The sequence below is a fragment of the Zerene cesonia genome, chromosome 7 (genome assembly GCF_012273895.1).
Source record: "Zerene cesonia ecotype Mississippi chromosome 7, Zerene_cesonia_1.1, whole genome shotgun sequence".
In the NCBI taxonomy this organism is placed as follows: domain Eukaryota; kingdom Metazoa; phylum Arthropoda; class Insecta; order Lepidoptera; family Pieridae; genus Zerene; species Zerene cesonia.
In genome coordinates this window covers 1,567,690-1,590,777 of record NC_052108.1, presented here as the reverse complement: position 1 = coordinate 1,590,777, position 23,088 = coordinate 1,567,690, and the positions used below count along the sequence as shown (strand labels likewise).

The window sequence follows — 23,088 nt, the reverse complement described above, 5'->3', positions numbered from 1 at the left end:
AGTGTCAATAGGGCTAATCCTGGGCAACGTAATAGCATGCTTTTGTCTCCCGAATGCATTTTTCAGTGTTGCCAGGCGACGGCTCTGAATGGGATGCCTTTTAGGCTTTTTAGAGATACTCGAAATTACTTTCGCATTGTCTTACTTTTGTTTACCTGCACTGATAAATTTTAATTATTTTAATTGCGACGTGTGTTTTTGTAAGTTTGTAATTACGCTGCCGACTCTATTGAATATGTTTTTCTTCTAATTGTTTAGCATGCGGTTTCAAAGGAGTTTTATTATAAGACAAATGTACGTATATTTTCAGATTGCAAATACTGCTCACTGGTATGAATTTTAACAAATTATTCTTAAGCAAAGCTTTAGTTGGGAAATAGTTCTACCTACCTAAGTTTTCTACAACACTTTCTATATTTCAATGTCATTATACAATGTTTATATTATTGAAAACACTTTTTAACATGAATAAGAAATGCTATGTCCAAAGTCCAAGCCTCTAAGTATCATAGTTTCTCAGTAAAGTGTATCATAAAATGCATAGATTTTGGAATGGTAGGAATAGGACTCTTACCATGATTATCTAATGTACAATGAAGATTAAATTGAGATGTTGGTATAAATATTATTACTTTTTAAGTACCCACATTCGTCTATTATCTTATTGTAGGGAATGATCGTAGGTTCTAGAAAATAGGTTAATCCGATGGCCGCGAAAACGAAGATAAGAATCTTTTTACCCTATTTCAACTGGATTAGGAATTCCGGTGTAAATAAACGACTATCGTAATGAATTTCTTAATGAATATAGAATATTTATACTATTCCTCATTATTAAAAATACGCAATATTTTTTGAGTGTAGAGTACAACTCCATTTCTAAGAAAATCCACTTGTTTTTAACATAAGAATTTCCCAAATAAGTCATGATGTCCTTTGGAGGAATAGACAAACAAAATTTACTTATAGAATTTTCAGTATTGGTTACAAAGCTAATGGTTATATATTGGCCATGGCCAAAATATTTGGTTAGTTAGCAAATGTTCACGGGTGGTGATCGCTTACGACCGCCCGATGGGACGATCACCAGCTTGGTTGCTTCCTTTAATATAATAACTATTTGAACAAAAAACTTAACCACTTTGAAATTGTCAGAACTAGACTAAATTTAAAAGTAATCATCAAGTCGATTCTGTCGAAAGCTCTGAAGTTTGAAATCGGTTGAAAAAAGTTAAACATATTATATAGACTAGATCAAATCAAATTGTCGCCGCTTCTCGCGACTTAGCCCGGCCTGGTATTTTTTTATCCCGGATAAAAATATTAAATGTAGGCTGTTGCTAGACGAAGATGCTTTATGCTTTTATGCTTTCTGTCAGTAAAATATACCGAATAGATCCAATAGTTCATCGTAATAAAAGCACTATTATTAAAAGTGTTTTCGAATTAGTATTTGTCCTTAGCTCCGTGTTCAATCATTTTGAATCCATTTGACATGGATCAAATTATCCGACATTTATAAGCGTTACAAGAGTAAAGGCTTTATTGTTAGCACTAGAAATTTTTAAACACCCATATTCACGATAAAACAATTGATATTTACTACATGATTAATTCGCAAGCGCATGCGCGGGCGCAATTAGGGGAGGAAGTTCGATGACGTCACGTCCGCCAATTGAGCCACTTGTGGACATTACGGAGGTCAGGGTTTGTCTGCTGGAGTGAGTAAATATATAGAACGGGATTTAAATAAGTTTTTAGTGTTAAAAATGTTTTGATGTTGGCGCGTTTTTTAATGTCAGATTCATATGTTGATACACAGATGATGAATGAGATTACGAGTGAGGTTCCTTTACTGTTTATTTAATTAATATAAGATTTTATAGTATTTTTGTTATGAGTTAAAATATTTGTACATCCATAGAATAGAATTATACATAGAACATTATTCATTGTATATTGATTTCTGCTACTATGTGTATATGTAGTTTGGAAACCAATCAAATAAAAACAAATTATTAATATATTAAACGCAAAGTGATTGGTCGACTGATATATCAATGCACAGTCCAAACGAATGGACTGATCGGGCTGGAATTCTGCATGCATATAGCCGCTATTGTAGTATTGTATGTAGACGTCTACTAATAAAGGATTTTGATTAATTCTACCCAAAAGGAGATATAAATTTGTACCCTATAAATTTATGTATACATTTCGATTTATTTCTATTATTTGTTTAGATTTGATTAAAGAATAGAGTACTGAGTTATTTTAAAACCAAAAACCAAGGCACTACTGCATCAGTGTTAATTTCTCGTAACTTTCATTAAGAAACAAAATAAACGTGTCCCCGCTTATGCCCCAGGGGCATAGAGTTAACATTTTAATATTTCCTAATGCGCCCTTCCCGTCATATTATTTTTGGCTTGAATTACTTAGAAAATGTTTCATCCAGCTTTAAAACTTTCTGTTTGTAGGGTGTAGCTTACAAAATTCAGAGGCTAATATTAATGTGAGGGCACATTTCGTTTATAAAAATACGTAGGTTCTAACATATATGCCCTCGTAGAAGGCCTGTGTCCCAGCAAACCTGTTTAGGTTGATAATTCTAAGCTAATATTATTCTTAGTATAAACTAAGAAAGATATTTACTATATATACGTATTTAGCTCAAAATAAGGTGTTAAGATAAACATTTTCGTGAAGGTTTGATTTCTGCAAATCCGATTATATAAAATAAATTCAAACTCAAGCATTGATTGATTCAACAAAACTTATTTAAGAAGCACTTTTGAATCGACGTAACACAGTTTTAACAATTACCGCCGGTTCGGAAAGCTGTTTAGAGAGAAGAACCGACAAGAAGCCTCTGTATTGTCATTCACCAACAATAGTAAGTCCTTATTACTTGATAAAATTCGCATATGTTTACACATGCTAAGCAATTAGATGGCATCGACCGAGGTTACGCAATTACCAGACGTGGCGAGATACAAGTTCAATGTATGTCACATGATACGCATCTAACTGCTTGCTGTAGATGTCTGTTTATACTTCTAAAGCATTTATTAGTATGTTTTATTGATATTTGTAAGGTTGATGTTAAATTGTAAATTTTTGTTTATTGTTAATAGCTTTTGCACGCGGCTTCGCACGCGTTAAATTCGGAGTAGCTTTATATATATCCTTATGTATGTAATAACATCTATTAGGCAACTTCCTCTTGAATCTCAATTAATTAAAAAAAATGATGGCATTAAAATCCCTTGTGCAATATTAAAGATTTAAGCATACATAGGGACATATGGAAAGCACGCTCGCTTCGCTCGCGTATTTAAAGTAAGACTCCGAAATTTATCGAAAAGAGTTACCGTTTCCGTGTGCTTTCTGAGATAAAATCTATCCTATGGGTCTGAAACTTAATCAGTATCAAATATCATCTAAATAGGTTTAGAGGCTTGGGCGTGAAGAGGACACAGACAAACGGAGTTAGTAACTCCGTTTGTGATAGTTCACATTTATAATATTAGTACGGATAAGGACTGCAAAATATTATAGAAAATCAATGGGGTACCGAAGGTTTATAGAAAGGAGTTAATAAGTTTTCTAATGAAAACGTTTTACATATTAATAATAGAATAAATACAGTTAAAAAATTATTACACGCTTTCATGATACAAATAAATTGTCCGACTTCTTCTAAAGAAAGAAATTATTGAATGCCAACGACATTCATCGGGATAATAAGATAAACTCATATAATTATTGTGTTGTCACCAATCCTTGATAAGTGTACAAAGTTTGACTGCCCCTTTAAAGTGCGTCAAACTCAAGTCAAAAGGAGTACATACCTACACACACAAACATACCTGCATAGCTTATAAACGAGATATAGACAATAGGATTCATATTTGAACCATAAAGGTTTAAATTAAATGAGTGAATATTACAAACAGAAAATAGCTGGTTCACTGTTCCCTAACTTTTCACTAAAATTGCACCAACAGAGCAGACTGTATGGTGTTTACTGTCTGTATTGTATTTATTGGGAGCACGTGATGTCGCGTGAACGAGGAAACCCGCGGTAAACACGCTTCTTGCGATGTAAGTGACAGGTTGTTGCGGAAAAACGATAATAAACAAAATATAGACACCTTTATATCGATAGGAACATATAAGAAGATTTCATATTTGATTCTTTGTAAAGTATAAATGAAAAGATTTGAAAATTCTTTTAAAAATAGAATAAAATCGGCCATCTGTTAGACGGAATCGCCATATTGCTCTCTATGCAAATGAAAATTGGTATTTAATTCAGAAAAATACAATTCAATATGAATTCTTTATAAAAATAGGTATTCACAAACTCGTAAATATAGTATGAAAATGAAAAATTCGACATTCTAAATTCCGACTGCGATTTTGTTAAACACTCGCTATTGATAGTTTTAGGTTATGAGCGTTTTGAATATATATGTATACAGACATTTTCAATATAATTAATCCCTAGCCTCTGCAAATGTTTATGGGTGGTGCTGGTCGCTTAGCATCACCATCTTTGTATGTGGGAGTCGAGCCCTCTTCGGCATCAATTGGGCCAGCTCGCACCGGGGAAGTACCACACTCCTACAGAAAACCGGCGTGAAATACTAACATGCTATTATGTTTCATACGTTGAGTAGAGGAACCAGAGGCCCATATCCTTTTCCTTATCCTTCCCCGTCCTTTCCTTTATTCCTCTCATTAATTTTTTCTCAATCCCTTCCCAATTTAAAGTCGACAACCCATATGTAGAGGTGTAAGGTCTGCTATTGACAAGCGACCCACCAGCGCCATTGTCGACTATGACATAAAAAAAAACATATCGCTTATGTATCTCAGTTACGCCGTATACCCAAGTTCTCGTGATAAAGCGCTTAAATTTGTGATAGGACATCGACAGCTTTACGAGCGCAGACGCTTGATTTATATATGTTAACACTTAATAAATTGATAACGATCTTTATGACGGGGCATTAGGATCGCTATTTGAATGGCTTGGTGTGGAATTATCACTGTTGAAAACAATTAAAGTCGAAGTGTGGACCACGAATCTTTAGCGACTTTTAAATCGTACTAATATAATATTATGAAGCTGATAAATTTGAGCGTGTTAATCTCAGGATATACTGGGCAAACGTAAAAATGTGGGTGGTCTCTGAACGCTATGGTCTGTACAAATGGTACTAGGGCTAAACTGGTACCTAGGGGCGAAGCCATGGCGGACCGCAATTAAAACAAACAACTATTGTTGTGCATGTTTTTTTTGCTTAACTTCACGGATTTTGAAATATTTTTTGTTCCTACCGCCTAATTAGAACTTGAGACAACGTATTAATTTGGGAGTATCATTGTAGACTACTGCTACTGCTATATAGTAGAATATTGTTTACAGTTGTTGCTAGCATAGTGTATCATGAAGAAATTAAAGAAGAAAATTTATGTTTTTCAACTACATATTGGTTTATGGTTAAAAGTAATATATCAGCTAATACAGACTGCATATATGTATGTATTATATGTCACAAAGATCTAATCACTTGTTTTAGCGTAAAACTCCTCATAAACTTTTACGTTCAATATTCGTAGGTTAATTGATATCCTATCCTATCCTACTGATATCATAAATTCGAAAGTTAGTGAGGATGGATGTATGTGTATGTATGTTTGTTACTCGTTCACGCAAAAACTTGCAATACGATTGCAATGAAATTTGGTACTTAGATAGCTGGACAGCTGGAATAACACAGGCAAGTTTTTATCACGATATTCCTACGGGATACGGACTTACGCGGGTGAAACCGCGGGGCGTAGTTGGTATCTAATAATTTGATGAAATTAAATGAAATGAAAATTATTGCGATAAAAACATGAAAAGCAAACAATACATGAAAAGAATAAGCAAAAGGCGACCTCTTCGTTAGGTAGCGATCTCTATCAGGCAATTTTTTAAACATGGGCGCGCAAAAGGCAATTAAGAATATAGAGGAAAACAATATATTTAATAATTATTATGGCGTGAAAGTCAAAAGGTTTATCATTGTAATATAACACAATAACAAAGGAACTAATGCGAACCACCAATACTCTGTGACATTGATTCAAGGGGGGCCTCGCGGGGTGAGTACTGGGGTTGATCAATCTGTATTGTCTATGGTCAGGAGGGTTGCTTTAGGCTGGCGAGAGACGAGAGCTTTAATTGCGGCTGTTGCCTGCCTAGCGAATTTATTACATTATTTTTCTAAAGTTGTCGGGGATACATTTTAGATGATATCTGTAGTCCTAAATCCGTTGCTAATATGCTTTGCCTGTGTCTACGTAGTGCAACTACTCTTTGTAATATTATATAATAAGTGAATTATATTTATTAGCGACCCGCCACGGCTTCACACGGATGCAATAATACGTGATATAAACTTTACTTTTGAATCACACCATTTATTAAAAAAAACCCCTTCAAAATCTCTTAAGTAATTTTGAAGAAATACACAGACTCGAAGATGGCGGGAAGCGATTCGTTTTATACTATGTAGTGATAATTGAAAGTCCTGAAATTTATCCAACTTTTTCGGACATTACCCAGAACAAACGGGCATAGATTTTATTTGATTACAACATTCAGAAATTTAAAGCTGAGTTTAAGAAGCTAAGCTATTTCATAGAAAATAGAATAAACGGTACGTGTGAAGAGGCCTAATACTAGTATTACTATTTGTCTAGGCCCGTCTGTCGGTCAGCAAACATGCGGTTTGGACATATGTTACAGGGTTGTCCATTCTATGCCTAGTTGAGTCTGTAATTGATACAATCGTATCTATGACTTTATTAATGGCTGTCAACCCTTTTGTTAAGTGAATTAATTCTATGTATACTAATAATATATAGCTGAAGTTTGTTTAAACGCGATCTTAGCTACTGTTGGATTGATTTCAAAACTTCTTTCACCATTCGAAAGTTGATCACTAAGTGACATAGGCTCATATGTACCACGGACGAAGCTGGGGCGAACAGCTAGTGAAAGTACATATGGAAATCTATAACAGAGAGGTTTTTATCGCAATATACACCAAAATAATAATTATTAATACTTATGTTTTTCTTTGAGTTTTCGCGCTAATCCAAAATCCAAAGTCCATGTGGATGAAGTCGCAAGCAATAGCTAATTAAAATATATTAAGTTTTATTGGTAATAAAATTCAATAATATTTATTTTATTGTATTATAAATTTTTGATGAGTAATTTATACTAAATGTTTGCTAATCAATTAAAATTTTAATAGATTATTTTATGTGTCTTATATAAAATACTTTTAATCTGTGTTTTATTCTATGATTATTCTTATTAATACATTTTTTTAATGTTCTTAATAGCAAAAAAGAATGATTTTGTAATATATCATGTTATATAAAATTATATTATAACATTTGTTTATTCATATTACAACAATATGCAAATAAATATATTTAATTTGAAATCAGACGTGAACAGAATGAATTAAATACGTCATAAGCCGGCATATAAATTGAAACATCCAAAGATAAAAACGAAACATCCAAAGATAAAAAAGTTTCGTCCTCAAGGAAGAGATGCCAACTTGCAGAGTGAACGCACTTCGCCACCCCACCTGTAAGCACGCATAGGGTTGCCACCCCCGGCCTTGAACTTAACTGACCTTGGCAGCCCTGTATCCGGGTCAATACGCACAAGAATGCTCATTGCTCAACCCTTGTTCTGTTTGATTGAATGATCTCTGTATTGAATTCCATTTGGTTGGAAATTTTCGTGATTTTTTTTGTGATGACATTATTTCGGAAGTAGTTTTTGAAGGATTTTAGAGACGCTATGGTTGTATGAATTTATAAGGAGACAGACGAGTTTATAGAATGCGTTATTCATGGTTGCTTCGATTTAAAATTATTATAAAAATTTCGCTTATGTACTGACCTCATGCTAATTTCGATATATTTTCACCTAGTCTATACCAGTAACATAAAGCTGTATTTGTTTGTTTGTTTGAACGCGTTAATCTTAGTACAACTGGATCGATTTTGAAAATTATTTCACCGTTGAATATAACGTGATCCCTGATTGCTTTAGGCTGTTCAAGTTCCACCAGCGAAGCCGGGGGAACTCTAGAGAAGGCTGGGGGGAAAGGTAGGAGTATATAATCTGCTTGTTAATAAAAAAAGATGTTATTTTATGATGAATTACTGTCTACGGAAAGTGAGCGATTGCGACTCGCGCTTGACCAATTTTTTTATCTTATATGTAAAATTCCCGTATCACAATTTAAGTTCTAAACTCCTCCGAAACGGCTGGACCGACTCTTATGAAATTTTGTGGGCATATCGGGTAAGTCTCTGTTCTTCAGACCCCTGAATGATAAGAGTAAGGCAGAACAGCGTTTGCCGAGTCAGCTAGTTATATTTAAATAAATCTTAATCTGAAACTAACACGTCTCCGATAAAATGTATCTCATATACAACAATTAGTAAATAAAAAATTTGTTTTCCACTAACGTGAGTATAACGTGACGAAGTTTATAGTTCGATAAGTTTGTTTGTCCAGTCACGTGCTCTGCAAGGGCTGGTCTAGGTTATTCAGCGTACTACGATTTAATGTCTATAAACATGAATTCACTAACAATTGTAAAGATAAAATTTACTCCATTTTGTTTTTCGAGGTAATAGTTTTTAGCAATGTGACTCACTGAAATGGCTAGACAGAACACAATGGAGTTTAGTCGGTGGTCCTATTCCATCCCGCCTGATTCCACTTATCCCATTTAACCCAGGGTTCCTTCCCCAAGGGTTTTTGTATGGAAGATTTTTTGTTCAAAACAATAATTACTTACATTTCAAGAAGTTTTTTCAATATATCTATTCGAATGAGTCAAATTTTGCTAAATTCGCGATCGCAAAACGTCTTTTTAACATTTAGTAGGGCTTAAAACTTAGAGCCTATATTTGGTGCGACGTGTTTTATTACAACCTGCCCGGTAGCTGACCCGGGATGAAAAGTAATAAAAAAATACAGTCTGTGTCACTGAGGAATAATACAGCTTTTACTGGTGAAACTATTTTCAAATTTCGCTTCATAGTTCCGGAGGTTATTCTACGAATTAACTCACAAACTACCTTAAAGTAAATAATGTATTAGAATAGATAGATTCATTATATTATTAACCCGACGTTTCGAACACTACAGCGAGCGTGGTCACGGGGAGACTGCTGAGAATAAATCGTGTTTAAAATCCGTTAAAAAGTTTTTCATTCCTAAATGTATAATACTCGCGTAAAATCGAACACAAGAAAATACTACATTAATAAAATTTATTGCACATTGAAATTTTATCAAAAAAACAGCACAACATAAGATGCGAATTTATACCATCATTATCATCATCATCATCAGCCCCTACATTTTCCCACTGCTCGGACACGGACCTCGTGCGAATTCATATGCGGGATCAAAATAATTTTAGATATATCATAGATTCATTAATACATAATAATAGATTTTCAAATATACGTACCTGTTTTACTTTTTTATCATAACTATATATTTCTAAACTCAAAATACTTTCTTAAACGTATCTAGTTTTCTATACATTTATTGGAGCACAACTCAAGATTTAACATAACATAAATCACGTGTCTACACACGCTATCAAAGTTTACAAAACTCCGGTCGTGTGTGTGTACGTACCTATAGTTTACAAACAGAGAAACTTGTAATCAATAAAAGAGTCCTTGAATTCACCATTAAATTTTGATACAACTCATATTTTCATAACCACCCTCAAGGATCAGTTAGATCTTCATGAGCTGCTAAAGGCCTATTTTACCTTGTAACATGTGTGAATCATCATTAATAGTTAGATAAAATATAGTAAAGTGAAGTCCCGTGTCCCCTACTGTGGTATGGGGCAGATGATATACATCTGTTTCACTGATCGATTTTTTTTAAGACCGCCTCCTTGGGACAGGGATTAATATTAACGCGTGAGCGTAGAACTGAGGGGTCCTGGGTTCGATTCCCGGTGGAGACGCATAAAAAAAATGTCTAGTTCTGGAAGAACCACAAGGCATATAAAATATAGCCTACATCTTAATACAGAACTTAATCTAAAGGTATACTTATTTGCAGTAAATGCGAGTAGGAGTTTACTTCTAAGCACGGGCGTAGTCACGCTTAGGGGTAAAAATCATCCGAAAGTAACTTTAGAAGTCATTGAAAGTGTAACAGTAAAGGTTAAAAAAGAGGAAGTAGAAAATTAGATAGGCTGCGCACTACATTGTAACATATTTACATTTTGTGGGGGGGGGGGGGATTATAACCTTTAAAACTACCCCTCAGGCTACAATATGTGTGTAGGAAAACGTGCAAGAAACATATTATACTTCTTGAAGCTTCAAAAGACTTAGTCGTCCTACTAATATTATAAATGCGAAAGTTTGTAAGTATGTGTGTGTTTGTTGCTCTTTCACGCAACAATTACTGAACCGATTGCAATGAAATTTGGTACGTAGACAGCTGGACAACTGGAATAATATATAGGCAACTTTTTATCCCGATATTCCTACAAGATACGGACTTACGCGTTTGAAACCGCGGGGCGCAGCTAGTAGGCTATATTTCGCAAAAAGAGTACACTGAAGAAAAAATATTGATATTATATAAAAACTCAATCGAAGTTTCACATTTGTTAATTCAAACGATAAAATACACAAGTTACAACCAACTTAATTTTGCTTGACGATTTTCTACTGCCTTTCGAGTTTCGATAAGTGACTTTTATTTACCTGGTCACCATTCAGAAGAGTTATTTCAGAAAAAAGACTGGAAATTAGATCAATTACAAAATATTAAAGACAGGAAAAGACAAACCTTTTCTTTTAGTGTCAGTGTTACTTTGACAGTGAAAACGTCTCAGTTACTACGTCGATACTCCAGTGAACTTTGTCATCTAAGTCATGTCAATACTAAGGATTTGGGTACATAATTGGGCACGTTTTAATTATAATCATTATAATAATAACAAAATGACAGCGGTAGCCAGTCAGAAGTCAATTTAATAAGACAGTAAAAATTAAGCATTTTTAACAATGTTTTAAAATTGTTGAGTCTTAAAAAATGCTAAAATATTGTATTCTTTACGTTAAAGGTGGATAAAAATTAATCACACTAAATAAATGTGAAAGTTTGTTAGTTTGGATGTTTGTAGTTTGTACGTCAATCACGTTGAAACTAGTGAACGGATTTTGATGTAATTTGGTACACAGGCAGGGCATGCTGACTTGGGTGATACAATACTTTTTATGCCGATTAAATGCTCCCTTGGGATAAAACAGGAATCTTGATATCCGGAGCCGGGGCGAGCGTCTAGTCAGTTATAAAATCCTTAGCTTCCTTACGAAAACCCTTTATAATTTAAATTTACACATTTTCTAACAAACAGTATTACTTTATAATTTTTTGTAAAAGAATGCGACTGATTTTCTGACTCATGGCTCTATTAATAGTTACTAAAACTAGCAACCAAATAGATACAGTCGCACGCAAAAGTGCACTATCCCGACCTTGACCTTTAAGAGATGCACCACATTTGCATATAAACGCCGCGCCCGATGCGATTATCGCCCGACTGGTTTGAGCGGCGCGACGCTACACAACTGGTTTCTAAGTGTACAGTCGTGTAGAAAACGATGTTACGTTTTTGAATTTGGAACGTTTGTATTGGGTTCTGCGCTTTTGAATTTCGAACGCTAGTAAGAAATGAGAAGATTTGGATGCGTTCGTTTTATCTTGTTGTTATTTTTTTTTTTTACATAGAATTGTCCAATTAACCATTGGACAATTCGTTGTTATAACAGATGTTAGAACTCGAAATTTTGGCATACATTTAGGGTATAAAGCTATTACAATACAATTGTTTTATATTTACTTATTTAAATCGAAACAAATTTTACTTATTACAGTTTGCATTCAGATGTTCAATACTTAATGTATGTCATGCCAAAAATAGTATGAGTTGTATGGCGGACAAACAACTTTTGATTATTATCATTATTGAAGCGAATACCCTTTGTATATTTTAGGTTAACTGTTGTCACTTATAATTGTAGTTTTATGGTGTACAATAAAGAATTTTTTATTTCTTTTTCATTTTAAATAATTTTTATTTCTTTATTAGTTGGAATGCAAGTTAATTAATTTATTCAATTACTTACACAGTAATTAATAATGCATGTTCATGGATGCATTATTTTTATTCACACAATAGTGAAATGAGGTTTGTATAAAATTTACGTTTTCTTTAAGAATCCTTTTATTTCCAATTTCAAACTGAGATGTAATAGATATATTATGTACCTGTTTGGTTATAGGATTTGAATACTGTGTGTAAGCTCCAGGGTTAGTCCACTCTGATTATCTGAATTGGTTCAGTTTTTATAAAATTAAATATCATAATTATAATGAAGACTAGCTGTCCGCGTTGTCAAATATAACGATGGACAGACTCGGGGTTTTCCCCGCAAAGTTGCTGTGCCCTTGGAATTGTCGAGACCTAACACTTAGTCCATTCCTCGGATCTCAAACTGTCTCTGTAGCAAATTTCATCAAAATCGGTCCAATTGTTCCTGAGAATAGCACGTTCTAGCAAACATGACAAAAAAGCTTTTCAGCTTTATGTATTAAGTCACAAAAAATATAATACAAGTAAAAGTTCTCTACAAGAAATTTCAACGCGATTGTACCGGTTTCGACCAAAGGGCGTATGAACAATTTATCGACTAAAGTGTTATTGATTTTAAATGGCGATCAATTACAAATTTTGTCAACGAGTCGCGATTTAAATTTTTTTCAAAAATTTCAATATCAAGTTCAAGTTTAAGTGGTCATTTTTGATTGGCGATCTTATAACTATTATATTATATTCACGTACATACACATTACTATTACGTATATATTATACGGATATATATAATTACTGTTCTTGTAATTGACCGCCTCATTGGTACAGTGGTTAACGCGTGAGCGTAAAACCGAGGGGCCCTGGCTTCCATTTCAGTTGGGGACGCACAAAAAACAATGTCTTCGTCTGGCAGGAAGAGTAGGTGATTAGACCTATTTGTTCATAAAGAAAATCGATCGGTGAAACAGATGTATACTATCTGCCCCATACCCCAGTGGGGGACACGGGTCTTCACTTTTATATCATTACTATTTACAGCAGGCTTTGAACGTTTTCGGTAATTAATACGATATTTACAGCCCTGTAAATATTACATCGAGTATTAACTACCTTTACGTTACGTTACGTTACATTACGTGGATTTGATTAATCCAATGTTAAATTAATAAGAAATAAAGGAAATAAACGTAATAGAATCTGGCCTAGAGAAAAAAATATAACTTTTATTCATAAGCACTTGCAAAAGCTCACGCTATAAAGAGGGCACTACGTAAGTTTTATCATTCAGGTATATCATACTAGCTTCCCCCGCGGTTTCGCCCGCGTGAGTCCGCATCCCGTAGGAATATCGGGATAAAAAGTTGCCTATATGTGTTTTCAGTTGTCCAGCTATCTACGTACCAAATTTCATTGCAATCGGTTCAGTAGTTTTTGCGTGAAAGAGAAACAAACACACATACATCCTTACAAACTTTCGCATTTATAATATTAGTAGGATTAGTAGGATAGCAGGATTTTAAGGCACTGTACTGCAGTACGGGAAATTTCATCAATTATTTAATTGTAGCATTCAAATAGTATAGATACGTTTATATCTTAAGTACCTTCGTAAACCTACATTATACGCAAGTAATGAATAATGACAGTTGCAAGAAAGACAAAAGGTTAAGCTGTGTATTTCCACACTTACGCATAACTGTCAACAGGTTTTTAAAAGTTATACATTTTATTATATATTAACTAGCTGCGCCCCGCGGTTTCACCCGCGTAAGTCCGTATCCCGTAGGAATATCGGGATAAAAAATAGATGTTGGCCGATTCTCAGACCTACCCAATATGCTTACCAAATTTCAGAGGAATCGGTCAAGCCGTTTCGGAGGAGTATGGCAACGAAAACTGTGACACGAGAATTTTATATATATAGATTAGATCGTTTTATTTTGAACATATGTATTATTGATATTTGTTGACTGTGAACAAACCTAATTAATAGAGAAGAAATATGGCTGACCGGATTTCCTTGAAAATCTTAGCGATATTTTTAGATATTTGACTATTATAGAAAAGTATTTTGGAGAAAGCGTAAATCAATTGATACGATAATGTGTTGATGATAATTGAATTATCTGTATCGGACTGATAACACTTTTGTATTTACTTTACTAATAGTTTTTCTACAGTAAAGAGTTTGTTTGTTTGGATGCGTTTATCTTAGGATCTATTCTACCGATTTAAAAAAATCACTTATCGTTGTATACGTACAATCTAATATTTTAAAGAGGAAACTTTGCACGTTCGTATGTTTGTAACGTTTATACGCAAAAACCATTGGACCTATTTCAAAAATCATTAGAAAGGTGCAACTTTACTGAGCGACATATATATGCACCACGATCGTAACCTAGTTATGTTTGGTTGAAAATAATTTAGGGTAGATTTAAACGTAAGTCTATGGTACATGAGTACGTCTTAACTTTATTCCCTGTTCTCAGTTAGTCTCAGAGTAGAACGCGATCTTAAAGGTATTGTTTTTGTCTGACTAAGCGATCGCTGTCCAAGGATTAGGGAGCAGGAAGAAAGAGCAGTAGTGTCAAGTTTCATTTAAATAGATTTAAGATGATTGAACATTATTTCAACCTTGTGAATAAAACCCTGTTATAAACGTTAACTTTGTTTATGTCCTCTTCTAAACCATTGAACAGATTAGGATGATATTTGATATTGGGATAGTTGGAGACTGGATGAATGTATATAGGATGGTTTTATCCCGGAATACGATGCTAATGCGAACTATGTGCGGAAAGCCTTGTCTATATTATCCGTGAAGCTTTGAGCTTTTAAATATATATACAAATACTAATATATACATTCTTAATGTTATTCTAATGTGATCAGAGTAAACTAATAAAACGATATATCTTTCGATTTTTAACCAATGTTCCGAAAACTACGCTGGGTTTCTTATCCATAGCGTATTTATTATTTTTGTTACAATGTTATGACTTCATATTTATTAACATAAGCTTGATTTAGACTTCGATATAGAGATCCGTTAATAATACTATCTTATACCTTAATTGTGTCGGTCACAGAAGGTTTTAACGGTTCACCTTTCTATAAGGAGAATAAGGACTCGAAGTAATCACGGTAATAGCGTAATCATCATCCAAGTTCCTTATTCCTTATTCTCAATTCTCAGTCCGGAGTATTATAAATCTGTGGAGGGTAGTTGTGATTTTATTACCGCCAATTCGAGACGGGAGTATATAATGATAAATAGTATAGAAATATTTTGTTAGCAATGTATTTGTATAGGATTTGTTATTTGCTTATTTGTTAATTAAATCGCGAAATAACAATCAAATTGGGTGGTGAAAGAATACAAGCTAGGTAAGAGTATACTAGTATTCTTATGAAATTGTGTCTTAATCAGTGATTAGTAGCTAATTATACGCGTAAGTGAGTTTGATTTATACTAAATATATTCTTCGTACATCCCTATTGTTTTATTACTATTCATTAATTGATTATACATGTGAAAATATATGACAATATAGCGTCCCATTTGTAACAACAGTATTATAAAATAATTAAAAGAAAATTGCTCTTGTTAGGAGTTTTTAATACGGGAAAATCCCGAGGCTGTTTAATTAGCAAATGCTTGAATAACAATTATTCAATTTATTTTATTTTAATTTCCTTTCTTTATTATGCGTGGTTATTATAATTTCTATTTTTGGAATTTATGCTAATATCAAGTACAAATATAATGTATACAGTACTAGCTTTTCGCGTGTGGCTTCGCCTGCGTAGATATAGAATATTCCACATGGTGATGAATATAGTAGCCATGTCGGTCACTCCTCCCAACTATCCCCAGACACAAGTATCATAACATAATATCACTCTGTTTCGACGTAAAAGAAAGACAACCAAATACGCCATCGCTTATCGCTCGCAAGGAAATATAAGCAGAATAAATAATCTTTTAAATAAGTTAACATTTAATACATGAACATTAAGCATTTCATTCCAACAAAAGATAATATCATATACTATATATCTAGTCATATTACAAACAAGTCTAGACTTATAAAAGCGTGTAAAATTCCCTTTAATATAAAACAGTTTATTGTTTTCAACATCGTCGCAATAAAAGTTCCGTGTTAACGCGCAAAAAAGTTGTAAAAAGATAATAAAAATTATATGACAATTATTATTGAATTGGAGTTCTGTTGGATTCAATACCATTGTTTTGAAGAGCTTTTTATTTTTAACTCCAAGTATCATGGACTCTTTAAATGCTTCATATTTTTCTGTATTTCATGGAAGCGCCAGTAGATGTATATTGAGATAGAAATGAAAATCTATAACTGGTACAAAACGAGGCTGTTCGAAAAAGATCTAACTATAAGCGTAGTGTTTATTATCTGTGTTACAAGGAAGATAATGTATTTATAATCTGTGGTATATTGATGTCAATTTAATTTATAATTTTCACTTGCAGTAAACAGAAAGTGAATAACCTATATACATAAAAATGAATCGGCCATGTGAGTTGCTAAGCGCAAAACTCGAGGACAACCAATTAGGCTATTTTTTTTTATCGTTTTTGTTAAGGGTCAAGGAAGGTTCTTTATAAAGAGAAAAGACGAACCACGGGTGATGACGGGACGGCCCGTAGTGTACATAATAGCGCTTTAATAATTTCATTGTTTAATTGTATATATGAAATATAATACAGATGTGATACTCAAAGAAATCTTGTTTTTTTTTAAATAAGTATTATCGTTAAATATAGAAATATAGTCGTTATTGTATTTACATTTTGTTGATAGTCTGTCTATTTTGAATATAATTAGTTAGCGTAGTATTTAAACTAGTATTCTTATTATGTTAAGAATGACCTGCAATAAATGCAATTTTAAATATTTCTACAGTCGTCGAATATTGTTAACTAAATATATATATACACTTTTGTATTATAAAAATGTTTAAAAAATTAATTAGTACTTTAAAAATCATTGATTTAAAATAAATAACATGTATTACCACAATAAATACAGTGTCTAACTATTCATCTATTATCTATGACAAATAACCCACAGGCTATTTGAACAACAGCTTCACCTTATCTATAATATTTATTTGAGCGGCATATGTTATATATCTAAATTATATCTAATTAATTATAAACTTCTTGTAATTAATAATTAAAAATAAAAGCTCGGTAAATGATATTCAATTACAATAAAGATATTGTATATAAAATTAATAATCTAAATCGTAAATTAATAAGAAATAAGCTTTATCGTCCCTACAAAGTTTTACAAAGTTTATATTAGAGTTTTGTTTACTCCGTTAATTTAATCGTATATAAGGAAACTTTCAAAAAGTTCTAAGCTTACTTGAATATATCTTTATAAAATATAATATATTATTAATTAAACTCCATATAATTAAGGATCTTTGCAGTGTTTTATTCTCCTGAGCTTTCGATATTTCATTAATTTTCCTTAAATTTTATTAACTGTATTTGCGTTAGACAATTTAATAAAAAATCCTTACCTGTATGACAGTAATCTTCTAAATAATGCCTCGCCGCACGTTGTACTATAGAGTAGTATAAGCTCACAGAAGAAGCAAGCGCCATTTTCTTTTTTTCTTCTATTTCCCTTCTTTCTCTATCCTTCTGTCGGTTACAGTTTCTTCAAGTTACAGTTTCATTGGAAACTAAAGATAACTAAACGGTAATCGAACTTAAACTGTTGCCGTAAGAACTGAGTGTAACAATCAATAAAAGAAACAAAAAAATAATAATAATAATCTAGTTTGAACTGCGTTTAGTTGCGGTTAATAATTTTGCCGGGAAATTGTTTATTGTTTTTCTAACCGAATGTTCATTTTGTTCCATTTTAGGGTCCAAAACACAATTTTGTTGCACAAATCGCGCCGCTATACTACCGCGGTCCAAAAGTCTACGCGAAACGAAATACGTAATGTAAAAATAAAAGGTGATCGTTTGGATGCGGCCGGCGCGCGCCGCAGTTGCAGCGAGACTGTTCGACTAATGCGTTTTTTTGTTCCCCCTACAACCGGGAGGATTTCAATCGCCACGAACCTTTTCATAATTATGCATTACTTGATCAACTTTTCAATACATAAATCGCAAACAGACACAGAACTGTACGCACACGAAAAAATACAACTTTCATAAACGTTCTGTTATTGTTTCAACTTTATTTCTATGCTTAATTATGCACAGTTACAGATGTCATTCGACATTTTATTGCCCATAAATCGGTATTTGCGTCAAATAATTTATTCTAATTAGATTCGAGTAAGCAAATAATGGGAAATGGCGGCGCGAGAAAACGCGGGAAAATAAGTTTCCCGCCACTTACTCGAGACATGCGTACAAATACGCTGCGTCTGTTTATGTTGAGCTTAGACGTCTTATTCTTAATTCAAATTTATTTTAAATTTTTAAGGCATAAGATAAATACTTATGGCTATGAACAATAAGTAAAGTAAAGGCTGTATAAGATACGCAGTAATCGTATAAGAATTTTATATTTTTTTATTTCTTAAAAAAGAAGTTGTCTTAAATATAGCCGCAGACAAGTCATTTACGCAATGAGCTTTTACGATTAAGATGTGCGCAGTTATCGGGCATAACATAATCGGACGCTTTGCAATTATGACGAAACCCTTTAAAAACGATTCGCGTAAAAATAATGCAAAAAATGAGAAAAATGTTCATCAACGCGACACGACACCCCCCCACCCCCCAATCGGCCCCCGCTCCGGGCGGTGGTGGTGCGAAGGAGATGGATATATTCATCTCATGTACTTATGTTCGTTGCATCTCGCGCCTCAAGTTCTATATGAAAACTACCCGCGCTGCGCAGCCTAGAATCACTTACAAAACGGCTTAACTGCATGTGTTAGTCCAGAAAATAGCGCTTTAAAGTAATGCTCATAAGCTCTTAATAGGTTTGCGAGACGGATGCATGTCGGTACCGTAGCTTGCTACTGAAGTTTTGGACTCTTGCAACTGTGAGCGCACACACACGCGTACGCTAAGTTTAGCCCTCATAATAACGAGCTGCACTTACCAACACATACGCAACTTCCTTGTGAGCTCGCGTAGTGTGCGCGCATTGTGTTAGTGTGCGTACAAAAGTTCGTATTGAAGTTTTTGGTAGACTTTCTTTGTGTCAGTGATTTTTTTCGCGGTATTTGCGCGTGTGTGCGCAGGTCAGTCGGATTTTTTTCAAGTTTTTCTCAACTCACACAGGCGCGTTTGTTTGTACGGTGTTTGCTAGTGTGGGAGTGGACGCCCGTTCTTTGTGCCTGGGGATTGTAAAAAATGTCGTATTGGATTCTAGCTGTGCTAATGAATGATAGATACGAATGGTATTGGTCCTACACGCTGCCTCGAAAATCTGATGCGAAATATTCCTGTAATTTTTTGCTCATATTCTATTCCCGCATTTGTTTTAGGAATATAGATTTTTAAATGCGAAATTGGATTCATATTTCGCTGTTTTAATTGAATCGGTCTAACGATATTGTAGGATTTTTCTTGAAAATATAGGGATATAAATAAAATTGTTTCTACGTAGGATGTGACGTAATTAGGAAATTCAACCATTCTGACATTGTTGTTATAATAATTTCGTTTTGCTGGTATTAATTGTAATTAGATTTGATTCAAGATAAATTTTAATTTAAAGTACAATGTGTTTTTAATTTAAACACCCATATTTCGGTTTAACTCTTATCATTAAGTACAGGTACAATGTGCATAATAAGTGTTTCAAACTAATTTTCAACATTTTATAAGTTACATTGTAAAGCAGTGGTTGGCCCCAGCTTCGCTCGTATTCGCAGAGGAGAAAATTATAATTATTGGCTGGACTAGTCATTAGTCAAAAAAACGCTTCGCTTCGTTTGCGCAGCTAGTGATTACAAATTTACCAACTTACACTCACCCAAATCTATAAAACAACTTTTCAGGTGTGTCTGGTTGCTACTTACGCTTTTAATCGTCTTAAAATGTCTATCGACAACTCAGAATTTCCTAAACCGACCTTAAAAGAAATTATACGCTGTGTAGTTTTATCTACATGATAAACTCAATTCTCTCAAAATAATGAAATAAAAAAGATTCAAACGATGTTATGGTCTTAAAATGTGTATCGATACTAAACTCAGATTTTGCTAAACCTACCTTAAAAGAAATTATACGCTGTGTAGTTTTGTCTACATGATAAAACTCAATTCTCTCAAAAGAATGAAATAAAAAAAAGATTCAGACGATGTTATGATCTTAGTGGGTAAATTAACTACCATGGTCATTGATCATAAATAAAAATAAATTAGAATGAAAAAGCTCTTTAAAATTGCCGCTTTTTCGACCAGTTATTGACCTCAATCTTCACAGGCCACAACAGTCTGCCTCTAAGGTAGTATTTGTAAGATTAATGCATATGATTACTAGAAGTGCTTCCTCGTAAATGTTATATATATTGACCAGTTTATGATGACCCCTATCTAAAAAGTTAGCATTTGGTTAACCTTTCGTTCAGTTCTGCGAATTAAATATTGAATGATTATTAATTACGATAGAGTAATGTATCAAAGAGTAAAATAAAATTTAGGTTGACTTTCATATTTATTATTGAAATATGAGCTTCTGAATAAGTGCATATAGGTAACTACCTATATGCACTTATTCAGAAGCGCTTATTTTGATAGAGCGATAGCTATTCTTCATATAACCTTATATTTAATTATATATTATCGGGCAATTGAGTTGGTGGTTCGCCTGATGGTAAGCGATTACCACCGCCTATGAACATCTGCAGAGGTGGGGCCGCTGTAAATGCGTTGCTTAGAAGAGTTCAAGGATAAGGACTATAGAAATGGACTGGGTAGGGGGAAAATTATACACTCACTGAACAATACATAGCAGCATGCTACTATTCAACACGATGCCGCTGGAGGTGTGGGCTGTGTAAACCTTCCCCAGTGTGGGCTGGCTCTATTCGTGCTAAATCGTGCTTGACCCCTCAAACTCAAAAACTTTTCCATCATAAACATACATACTATTACTTATGCTTTTTTAATTATCAAAAGATAAACATAAGATGGAAGAAACTTATCTTATTACCCAATAAGATAGGCTAGATTAGGATTTTAAATCAAATAAGAAGCCATAAGTTGGTGAAAATTATCACTTACATCAAATTTACTTTAAGACGACGACGTAAATATCTATCTTCTACAGATAGTCAAAACATATTAATTACACTACTAAAGCTTGTGTGATATATGATAATAAAATACTTAATAGAACCAATTTGCTCCGTCATTCATAATAAAGTAATCAATTAATTGACACGAGAAAATGCGTTACGAAAGCATTGCTTATGCCACTGTTAGACGAGGTTTCCATTTTAATTAAACAACAATTAGTGTTATGCGTATGTTCTGTTAGTTTTTGTTGTTGCTGGCTTGTAATAAATTTGTTTCAGCTTACACCGCCTGGATGAGGGCGACTAGAGACCGTAAGAATCCGACATAACCTATAGCTACTAAGGACTAGCCCCCGGAGCCGCGGGATACCCACGTGCAACATGCAACATTTCCCCAGTTTAAAAATGGTTTGTATATGTATCAAACAAATTTGGTTAATCAAGTTTGCACAGATTCTATAGAAAGCTTAAATTCCTTTTTATTATCGCATTTCCCATGTATTTCAATTTTATTTTTCTTAATAAATAGGTGACTGGACATTTTGTGTTAGTTTCCACTGAAGATGAAAGCCTTAAATATTCAACCAAGGAAACGGAAAAACAATAAAATAATTTTTGAAACTTTTGTATATGAATTAAGTTTGCGAATTTTTTGCGAATTGAATCATAGTTTTGTAAAAACATGTTCTATGATCGGTATTGCAAAGCTTTGTTCATTGGGGAACACAACATACCAATTGTATAAGATATTCAATATTCTCTATAGTTCTTTATATAAAACGATACTGAAAACACACACATATACAGTTATGTTTTCAACCAACGCCCCAAAAACGCAGGACAGGAGAGGATTTCGACTGAATTTTTAAATTTTTCTTATGTTTTTCAATAACTCCGTGAGTGTTCCACCGATTAATGTGATTTTTTTGTGTTTTATAGAAAATTGTTGTTATTTGGACTCCATAGATAGTTTTGATTGGGACCAGGGACGTCGGTGATCTTTTGTGAAGAAATGAATTATGGTTTTTTATTATTTATTCCTATTCAAACATATTATGTGTGTTATACTATAAACACTATATGGTTTAAATCTGGATTGACAAGATAATTTAGAATTGCGCAGGTCACCGTTGACTGGTCATCAAAGTGAAATGTAAATAATGTGGTCAAATGTAGAACCATTCGTGATTCGGTTCCATTGTGGTAATAGCGATGGTTTATATAATGTCTTCGTTACATTTTGGTGAATGGTGAATTGAGGAAACAGTTCAGTTTTACCGCTAAAATAAACGATATATCTTATTATGCATCTTGATTTAGTGGTATTTATTTCTCCTTTAAATAATATAGTAAAGGTAAGTAAGATGCAATTACAAACGAATATTTAACAATGGACAGTATTATATATGAAGTAGCTGTAGTGTTTCACCCGCGTATGTCTGTATCCCGTAGGAATACCGGGATAATAAGTTGCCTATGTGTTATTCTAGTTGTCCAGCTATCTACGTACATTTCATTCATTACGTTTCATTGCAATTGGATCAGTAGTTTTTGAGTGAAAAAGTAACATACATACATACACA

General features: G+C 33.5%; 1 protein-coding gene across 2 annotated transcripts in view; it reads right to left on the bottom strand.

Moving 5' to 3' along the window:
* Positions 1 to 18,297, bottom strand: part of LOC119840740 (zinc finger protein 774) — a 46,000-nt gene extending 27,703 nt beyond the window's left edge. For both annotated transcript variants that reach the window (XM_038367460.1, XM_038367461.1), the window contains exon 1: positions 17,811 to 18,297. In XM_038367460.1, coding sequence (XP_038223388.1) covers positions 17,811 to 17,895 — 85 coding nt within the window. In that variant the 5' untranslated portion in view covers positions 17,896 to 18,297. The remainder of the gene's footprint in view (positions 1 to 17,810) is intronic.
* Positions 18,298 to 23,088: the final 4,791 nt, after the last annotated feature.